This window comes from Colobus angolensis, unplaced genomic scaffold (genome assembly GCF_000951035.1).
Source record: "Colobus angolensis palliatus isolate OR3802 unplaced genomic scaffold, Cang.pa_1.0 Scaffold308, whole genome shotgun sequence".
NCBI lineage: Eukaryota > Metazoa > Chordata > Mammalia > Primates > Cercopithecidae > Colobus > Colobus angolensis.
In genome coordinates, this window is record NW_012116355.1 from 2,021,837 (window position 1) to 2,031,924 (window position 10,088).

A 10,088-nucleotide genomic window follows, 5' to 3' on the forward strand; every position below is an offset into this window, starting at 1 on the left:
CCAGGATGGTCTCGATCTCCTGACCTCGTGATCCGCCCGTCGCGGCCTCCCAAAGTGCTGGGATTACAGGCTTGAGCCACCGCGCCCGGCCCAAATTTAATTTTTAATTTAATTTTATTAATTTTTTTTTTAGACGGAATTTCACTCTTGTTGCCCAGGTTGGAGTGCAATGGCACAGTCTCAGCTCACTGCAACTTCCACCTCCCACATTCAAACAATTCTCCTGCCTGAGCCTCCCAAGTAGCTGGGATTTCAGCCACATGCCACCACGCATGGCTAATTTTTGTATTTTCAGTTGAGACGGGGTTTCGCCGTGTTGACCAGGCGAAACCTGGGTGATTTGCCTGTCTTGGCCTCCCAAAGTGCTGGGATTACAGGCGTGAGCCACCGCGCCCAGCCTATTTTATTTATTTTTAACTTATTTATTTTTGAGACTGAGTCTTGCTCTGTCACGCAGCTAGAGTACAGTGGCATGCTCATGGCTCGCTGCAGCCTTGACCTCCCAGGCTCAAGTGATCCTCTCACCTCAACTCAACCTTCTAAGTAGCTGAGACCAAAGACACAAACTATCATGCTTGGCTAATTTTTTTATTTTTATTTGAACAGAGTCAAAAAATAATAATAATAAGACAATAACCGAAACTTTTTTTTTTTTTTTTTGAGGCAGAGTCTCACTGTCGCCCAGGCTGGAGTGCAGTGGCACAATCCCGGCTCACTGCAACCTCCGCTTCCTGGGCTCAAGAGATTCTCCTGCCTCAGTCTCTCGGATAGCTGGGACTACAGGCTCACGACACCATGCCTGGCTAATTTTTGGATTTTTAGTAGCTATGGGGTTTCACTATGCTGGCCAGGCCAGTCTCGAACTTCTGAGCTCAGGTGATCTGCCCGCCTCTGCCTCCAAAAGTGCTGGGATTATAATCGTGAGCCACTGCACCCACCCAATAACCAAAACATTTTAAACGTATTTGTTACTAAATCAAATAAAGGTGTTTAAAGTGGAGTATTCACTTTCCTTTTTTTTTAGGGGGAGGAGGACAGAGTCTTGCTCTGTCACCCAGACTGGAGTGCAGTGGCATGATCTCAGCTCACTGCAACCTCCACCTCCTGGGTTCAAGTCATTATCCTGTTTCAGCCTCCCAGGTAGCTGTAACTACAGGCACGTGCTACCATGCCTGGCTAATTTTTTGTATTTTTAGTAGCTACAGGGTTTCACCATGTTAGCCAGAATGGTCTCAATCTCCTGACCTCATGATCCACCTGCCTCGGCCTCCCAAAGTGCTGGGATTACAAGTGTGAGCCACAATGCCTGGCCACTTTGCATCTTAAATACATATTCCAACACGTGAATTTTCCAATTATCATGTGGAAGATCATTTAATCAACATCAAACCTGGTGATGTGAACTAAATTTAGCTCTTCAACTTAGTATCTATCATTGCATTCACTCCAGAGTCAACTCATTTTGAGGTATATAAGCATAATCTCTGAATAACAATTTCTCACTGAATAAAATTGATATTAACACAACCAAAGAGGTTCCATTTTACTCAGGCATCTTCTGTAAGACTTTTTTTTTTTTTTTTTTTGAGACAGAGTCCCGTTCTGTGGCTCAGGTTGGAGTGCAGTGGCATAAGATTTCAGCCCACTGCAAACCTGCACCTCCTGGGTTCAAGCGATTCTCCTGCCTCAGCCTCCCGAGTAGCTGCAACTACAGGCACAAGCCACCACACCCAGCTAATTTTTCTATTTTTAGTAGAGACAGGTTTTCACCATATTGGCTATGCTGGTCTTGAACGCCTGACCTCAAGTGATCTGTCCATCTCAGCCTCCCAAAAGTGCTGGGATTACAGGTGTGAGCCACTGAGCCCAGCCAGCTCAGATATATCTGTAGTTGTATGTGAAGCAGTTCAAAAGAAGTTCAGAAACAAAAAAGAATTAAACCTTTTCAATATAATCTTTAAGCAAGACGGACATCTGTAGTCCTAAACTCTGAATTTATACCTCTTCCTCACCGTTATTTTTCCATAACTAGATTGTCAGAGGTAGACTAATTTGCTGGATGGTCTCCTTTCTCTCACCTGTCTACAACTGACCACTAATACTAAGTTGAAAAGATGGAACAGAACATTTTATCATTACGGATAGTGGTTATGTTGAAAAATGGTCTAACTGGCCTTAAAGCTTTAAAAGCTTTGCTTTTGGACAAGCGTGGGGGCTCACACCTGTAATCCCAGCACTTTGGGAGGCCGATGTGGGTGGATTACCTGAGGTCAGGAGTTTGAGACTAGCCTGACCAACATGGTGAAACCCCATCTCTACTAAAAATACAAAAATTAGCTGGGCGTGGTGGCACACGCCTGTAGTCCCAGCTACTCAGGAGGCTGAGGAGGAGAATCGCTTGAACCCGGGAGATGGAGGTTGTGGTGAGCCAAGACAGCACCACTGCGCTCCAGCTTGGGTGACAGAGAGACTCTGTCTCAAAAAAAAAAAAATCTTTGCTTTTATTTGCCATTTGCAACTGCACCAGTAACGTCCACACCTCACATTTCTGTATTTTAAAGTCTGTAAAAAGATTTTTATAAAGATCATTCTTTTTGGGATTTTCTGTTGTTGTTTGCCTCCCAAAGTGCTGGGATCACAGGCGTGAGCCACCACACCTGGCCGATCACTTAAAAGTTCTAAGGTTATCACTGTTCCAATACTTTCACTTACTATCCTTAAGGAAGTGACTTTTCCTACAATTTGCTTTTCCTTTAATGAGTACTCAATAAAAACTTTTCCTGACATGAAAGGTGAAAAAAGGAGAATCAAAGCAGAGTATTAATTAGGACCTAAATCCTTCATTCCAGGAAGAAATAATCCTTATTTTAGCAAATCTAAGAAATTGAAACTGGCATTTAAAAAAGAATTTACCAAAAGATTTCAATAACACAGTCTCTCACAACTAGGTTATAAGTACCACTTGGCTGATGGCAATTATAAGACTTCATGGATTCTGAGAAATTTTTTTTTTTTTTTTGAGACAGAGACTCATTCTGTTGCACAGGCTAGCGTGCACTGGTGTGATCTAGGCTCACTGCAGCCTCCACCTCCTGGGTTCAAGCGATTCTCCTGCCTCAGCCTTCCAAGTAGCTGGGACTGCAGGTACGCACCATCACACCGGCTAATTTTTGTATTTTTAGTAGAGACGGGGTTTTATCATGTTGGCCAGGCTGGTCTTCAACTTCTGACATCAGGCGATCCACCGGCCTCGGCCTCCCAAAGTGCTGGGATTACAGGCATGAGCCACCATACCTGGCCATCTAAGAAATTTCTTAATCAGCGGGGTGCGGTGGCTCACGCCTGTAATCTCAGCACTTTGGGAGGCTGAGGCAGGCGGATCATGAGGTCAGGAGATCAAGACCATCCTGGCTAACACGGTGAAACCCTGTCTCTACTAAAAATACAAAAAATTACCCAGGCATGGTGGCAGGTGCCTGTAGTCCCAGCTACTCAGAAGGCTGAGGCAGAAAAATGGCGTGAACCCAGGAGGCGGAAGATGCAGTCAGCTGAGATCACGCCACTGCACTCCAGCCTGGGCGACAGAGCAAGACTCCATCTCAAAAAAAAAAAAAGAAAGAAATTTCTTAATCCAAAAGAAGTCAAAAGGTAGAAAAATATGCATCTTGTAATCAACTAAGCAGGATAAAAGCATATTCTGTGAAAAACTAAGGTATCATATTTGGTTTGAAAAATTTTCTGAGAAACAACAAACAGTGAAACTTCATTTAGTTTCCAAAACCCTTAAACCTTAACTGTGTTTCCATTTATATAACATTGCCTTAGTTCACCCAGCACTCAAGACAACTTCATCTTCCAGAAAAAGACACAGTTAAATGCCCTAAGAGGTAGTTTCAAAGTTAACTGAGAGAAATGGGAGAATAAAAGAGCATTTGTTTTATAATTTTAAAAGAGCTATTTAAAATTGTCTTTAAGTTGCCTAAATACCTTAAAAGAAGATTCTTAGCTTATCGGCAGTAAACCCTCTGAAAAAATATATAAAATTAGTTTACGTGTGCCCATTTTCTCTGAGAAATTTCTTCAATTTCTCAAAGGAATCTCTGTCTCAAAAAGGCAAACAATCATTTTCCTAAAAAATTTTTTTCAGCCAGGCACAATGGCTCATGCTTGTAATCCCAGCACTTTGGGGGACCAAGGCGGGTGGATCACCTGAGGTCAGGAGTTTGAGACCAGCCTGGACAACATGGTGAAAAATACAAAAATTTCCATGAAAAATATAAAAATTAGCCAGGTGTGCTGGCGCGCACCTGTAATCCCAGCTACCCAGGAGGCTAAGGCAGGAGAACTGCTTGAACCCAGGAGGCAGAGGCTGCAGTGAGCCAAGATCGCGTCACTGCACTTCAGCCTGTGCAACAGAGTAAGACTCCATCTACGAAAAAAAAAATTTTCTTTCAACTATATTTTACCAATTAAAAAGTCATAAAATAGGCTGGGTGCAATGGCTCAGACCTATAATTCACAGTGCTTTGGGAGGCTGAGGTGGGAGGATTACTTGAGCCCAGGAGTTCAAGACAAGCCTGGACAACATAGTGAGACTCTGTCTCTAAAATAATAATAATAGGCTGGGCACACTGGCTCACATCTGTAACCCCAGCACTTTGGGAGGCCGAGGTGGGCAGATCACTTGAGGCCAGGAGTTCAAGGCCAGCCTGGCCAACATGGCAAAAACCCCATCTCTACTAAAAATTAGAAAATTAGCCAGGCACGGTGGCACACACCTGCAATCCCAGCTACTTGGGAGGCTGAGGCACGAGAATTGCTTGAATACAGGAGACAGAGGTTGCAGTGAGCCGAAATAGCACCACCGCACTCCAGCCTGAGCGACAGAGTGAGACTCTGTTGAAAAAAAAAAAAAATTAAGAAGAAGAAAAAGAAAAAAAGAAATAAAGTATCTAAATGACATTGCCAGACCTAAGCTAAGTCTGTCTTGTTTTTTTAAGGGGGAAGAGGGATGGCAGAAAACAGATTCATTCATTGCAGAACAAATGAAGCATAGGAAATAATGCATATTCTCTTATAAAAAAAAATTATCTGGCTGGGTGTGGTAGCTCATATCTGTAACACCAGCACTTTGGGAGGCCAAGGTGGGAGGACTGTTTGAAGTCAGGAGTTTGAGACCAGCCTGGCCTATGAGACCCTTTATGCCCAAAAAAAAATTTTTTTTAATTAAAACAAGTGTGGTACGCAACTGCAGTCCCAGTTACTCAGGAGGGTGAGGCAAGAGGATCCCTTGAGCCCAAGCGTTTCAGGTTGCAGTGAGCTATTATCACACCACTGCACTCCAGCCTGGGCAACAGAGGGAGACCCTATCTCTTTAAAAAAAAAAAAGTTTGGAAGACTTTCTTTAATATAAGTCAGTGCATACTAGGCGTGGTGGCTCAGGCCTGTAATCCCAGCACTTTGGGAGGCCAAGGTGGGCGGGATCACCTGAGGTCAGGAGTTCAAGACCAGCCTGACCAACATGGAGAAACCTTGTCTCTACCAAAAATATAAAATTAGCTGGGCATGGTGGCGCATGCCTGTAATCCCACCTACTCAGGAGGCTGAGGCAGGAGAAATCGCTTAAACCCAGGAGGCAGAGACTGCAGGGAGCCGAGATGGCTCCAATGCACTCCAGCCTGGGCAATAAAAGCAAAACTGTCTCAAAAAAATATATATATATATACACACACACACACACACACACACATATATATATGTATATATTTAGGTCTAATAAAGATGTTCCTAATAAGGAAAACTTTAAGTATATAACAAATACTTTCTAAATTACCAGGTTGGAGTTTTCTAAAAATGGAACACATCTATATTTCATTATCTCAATCAAATTATTTAATAAAATCAAAACTATAAAATGTTAGTCAGGAGTGGTGGCTCAGGCCTCTAACTGCGATTACATTTTGAAAGGCTGAGATGGGCAGATCACTTAAGGTCAGGGGTCCAAGACCAGCCTGGCCAACATGGCGAAACTCCGTCTCTACTAAAACTACAAAAAGAATTAGCCAGGTTTCATGGCACACACTTGTAATCCCAGCTACTCAGGAGGCTAAGGCAGGAGAGTCACTTGAACCCAGGAGGCAGGAGAATCGCTTGAACCCAGGAGGCAGAGATTAGAGTGAGCCGAGATCGTGCCACTGCACTCCAGCCTGGCAACAGAGTGAGACTCCGTCTCAAAAAAAGTTGTTGTGCACATCATAAAAGAGGCACTCTTTCTGACTCTAGACTCACTGCTATAATGCTTTAGATAAATAATGCAAAAGTACTAAGGAGGTTCAGTACTAAAACACCCACACTAAGCTACAATCCTTAGCAGGAGTTATTTGAAAATATAGTTCTAGCCAGGCATGGTCTCACACAGGTAAACCCAGCACTTTGGGTGGTTGAGAAGGGAGGATCCCTTGAACCCAGGAGTTTGAGACCAGCCTGGACAAAACAGTGAGACCCCACCTCACTTAACAAATACTGAAGAAAAAAAAAAATTAGCCAGGCGTAGTCATGCCTGTAGTCCCAGCCACTCAGGGGGCTGAGGTGGGAGGACTGCTTGAGCCTAGGAGGTGGAAGCTGCAGTGAGCCATGATCACACCACTGTACCCCAAACTGAGTGACAGAGCAAGACCCTGAAAAAGATCCTTTGAAAAGAAAACGGGTGAACTTATTAAAAGTCTTCATTAGCTACTGACTTGACCAGCAATTTACTTTTCTATTAACAATAAAATTCCGACTTGCTCCATGGTAGCAAAATAAGAAACTAGACAAAAAAATAGTAAGGCCAAAAGAGATTGTATAGTATTCAGAATGGACAGAAGAAAACTATCTTTGCTCATTCTATATCTATATGGCCCAAAGCTAAGAATCACACAGATTGGAGATATTAAATAAGCAAAAGCAGGATGAATCAAAAAATTATGTGAAATACAGGTCTCACAAATCTCCAACGCAGATCCTGTGATTAAGAGACAAGAGCCAACTATTTCAGAGTGAAAAAGATCAGTTAGAAACCTTTTCATAAATATAAAAGTTAAAGGAGTTACAGTATGAAACATGTAAAGAATGACTGGCAGTCCCACTGCCTTCACAAATGACTATGCCAAAAAGGGAAAAGAGTTTAACTTGAAAATAAATGGTACTAAATATTCAAGGACTAACATTTAATAAGGGAGAAGAGTGGTATGGTAGGGAAAGCTCTGTGCCAACTTTTAACTGCAGCTGTAGTGAAACACACTAAAAGCCTTGTCCTAAGACAAAAGCAGTAAAATAAGAACAATGGTTTTAAACATATCCCCAAGTGTTAACTGTTCATGACCATAAATTTGCCTTTTTCTAATGAAGGACTAATGGGATAAAAGGCCATGTAATGAGGGAAAAAGTAGTAGAAAATAAAATCGAACAAACTTCTCACACAAGACTAAACCACAAAATCTGTTTACAAATTTTCAAACATGTCAGAATTAAAGGTAAAAACACTCAAAGCTTAAGAAATCTAACATCGCACAGGAGATTAAATCGTTCTTTTTAAATAAGGACTGAAGTTCAGAAGCATTTAATTTAAATCAGTATATGAACACAAGGAATCCTTCCATACTACCTATTTCAAACAGACAGGGTTCTCCTTTCCCAGACTTACACACAAATATTACAATTTGCAAACCATTATTTTCTCTCATGTACAAGTTTTTTTTTTTTTTTTCTGTTGTTTTTAACTGTATTGGAGTGAGATTATTCTAACTAGTAACCATTTATTTACTTTAAATATCGGTTGTACCAAACAATGACATTTTTTGGAAAGTAAACTTTATTCCACTAACATTAGCCAGCAGATTTTGCTAAACAATGCTTTGTCAGAAAACGCATCATGGCCAGGCCGGTGGCTCACACCTATAATCCCAGCACTTTGGGAGGCCGAAGTGGGCTGATCACAGGGTCAGGAGTTCGAGACCAGCCTGGCCAATATGGTGAAACCACATCTCTACTAAAATACAGAAATTAGCTGGGTGTGGTGGTGTGCACCTGTAGTCCCAGCTCCTTGGGAGGCTGAGGCAGGAGAATCTCTTGAACCTGGGAGGCAGTGGTTGCACTGAGACGAGATTATGCCACTGCACTCCAGCCAGGGTGACAGAGCAAGACTCAGTCTCAAAAAAAAAAAAGAAAGACATCACATATATTCAATTTTGTACAACTAATTTTTCCAGTATGCATAAAAATTTATATTTGACAACAGAGAATATGCTTCAACATAAACACAGCAATACCTTTCCACTTTCTTACTAATAACTTGCATGTTAGAAATTTTAAATACCTCCATCTGAAAAGTACAGGGTAGGCTGACCACAAAAGATGAAGCCTAACAGTTGGTAGGGGTACCGCACTTACGTAATATTCTAAAACGTGCTTTTTCTAAGTATTCAGTGACTATCACAGTAGCGAATATTAAACATTCCTGTATAAATCCCATCTCCTATAAAGTTGACCTAATTTCAAGCATAAAACTAAGGTTTCCACCTTCAGAAGGGTAGAAAACAAGAGTTAAGTAATTGGGTAGTCCTAAAAATACACATCACAACTACATGACTAAGATACTCATTTAAAACTTGTGCCAAGATAACCCCTCCCTTCCAAACTAAAATTGACTCACTGGCCTATTTTACTTAATTTTGGAAATAAAAAAATAAAACTAAATGGATTCCTAAGCACTCATTTCCTCTGTCTCTGCCCGCATCATTTAAAACATTCAAACTTTCAATCTGTGATTCCTCCCTGCAAAAACACTCAAGTAAAAACAAAACAAAACAAACACTCATTATCTCCAGGTTAACTACCTTGGAGTTAAAAAAAAAATCATTAGATTCTAGAATAACCACTGTTCTAAAACCATATGAAACAACAGAAACAACGTCTGTGGTCGCTAAGCAAACATATATCCCACCCAGAGAAGCGATCCCGCCTCAGATAACTTGTCACCTGTGAGACCACCCCTTTAGCTAGAGTTAACCACTTGAGAAGGTTTCAATTTTGTCTCTGAAAGTGGGAAGCTATCAATCTCCCTACATGACTCGTTCCACCCTCTGTGGATATTTCTACCTGTAGAAAAAAAGGTTGGCAAACTTGGTGGCACGATGAGGACAAAGGGCATTTTGAAAGAACCAGTGACTGAGGTAAGCAGAGAATGTGAGCGGAAAGAGGGTTAAAGTTCCCCCAAAAGGATAATGACAAGACGACGCGGGCACCCCTTTTTTTTTTAACCACCCCTAGGGTCCCATTCTTCACCACCACCCATTGGAACGCAAAGTTGGCACTACCACTACCCAAGAAGTCCAACAAATCCTCAAAATGTCAGGGCACTCGGCAGCTTCTTAAATGACAAGCTGGTGCCCCTCCCCCACCCTCACCCCCCACCCCCCAAAAAAGAAAAGTCCAATCCAGTCGGTGCAGGTCACCCTGCCCTCTGGGGCAGTTCCAGCCCGCGCAGGGAGGGGTTCCGACGGGAGGACGAGAAAACACAGACAGACCACCGCTCTTTCCACCCGCCCTCAGCTGGGGAAACAAAGACGGCCTCCTCCGCCTGTAGCCACTACCCTAACCAGAAAGACTCTCCGATTTCCCGGTGCAGCCTGCCCTCCCGCCCTCGCCCGCGCCCCCGCCCCCATGACAAAGAAAAGGCACTCGGCGAGCAAGGCCTTCCTGCCTCCACAGATGGGGGAGGGGGCTGCCGAGGTGAGGAGCCCCCTCCACTGGCCCGTGCTCATACTCCTAGTCCCAGGAACGGCAGAAAGCGGCGGGGAGCCGGAGGCCTCGGCCGCGGAGGCAGGGTCCGGGAGTGGGGGGTGAGAGTACCTTGAAGTAGCCGCCTTCGTAGAGGGTGTTGGGGGGCCCGAAGATGGCCACCTCCCAGTTGTAGAGGTCGGACTCGTCCACCAGGGTGATCCGGAAGCCCTCCACCGGTTCCTCCTGCAGGGATTTCAGCTCGAGCATCAGGGCCTTCTGCGAGCTGGTCATCTGCTGCTGGGCCATCGCGGCGGCGGCGCCGGGCC

General features: G+C 43.5%; 1 protein-coding gene across 2 annotated transcripts in view; it reads right to left on the reverse strand.

The window, feature by feature from the left end:
- The window catches only part of UBE2R2 (ubiquitin-conjugating enzyme E2R 2), a 117,032-nt gene extending 106,947 nt beyond the window's left edge, over window positions 1-10,085 (reverse strand). For both annotated transcript variants that reach the window (XM_011950563.1, XM_011950562.1), the window contains exon 1: window positions 9,892-10,085. In XM_011950563.1, coding sequence (XP_011805953.1) covers window positions 9,892-10,068 — 177 coding nt within the window. In that variant the 5' untranslated portion in view covers window positions 10,069-10,085. The remainder of the gene's footprint in view (window positions 1-9,891) is intronic.
- Window positions 10,086-10,088: the final 3 nt, after the last annotated feature.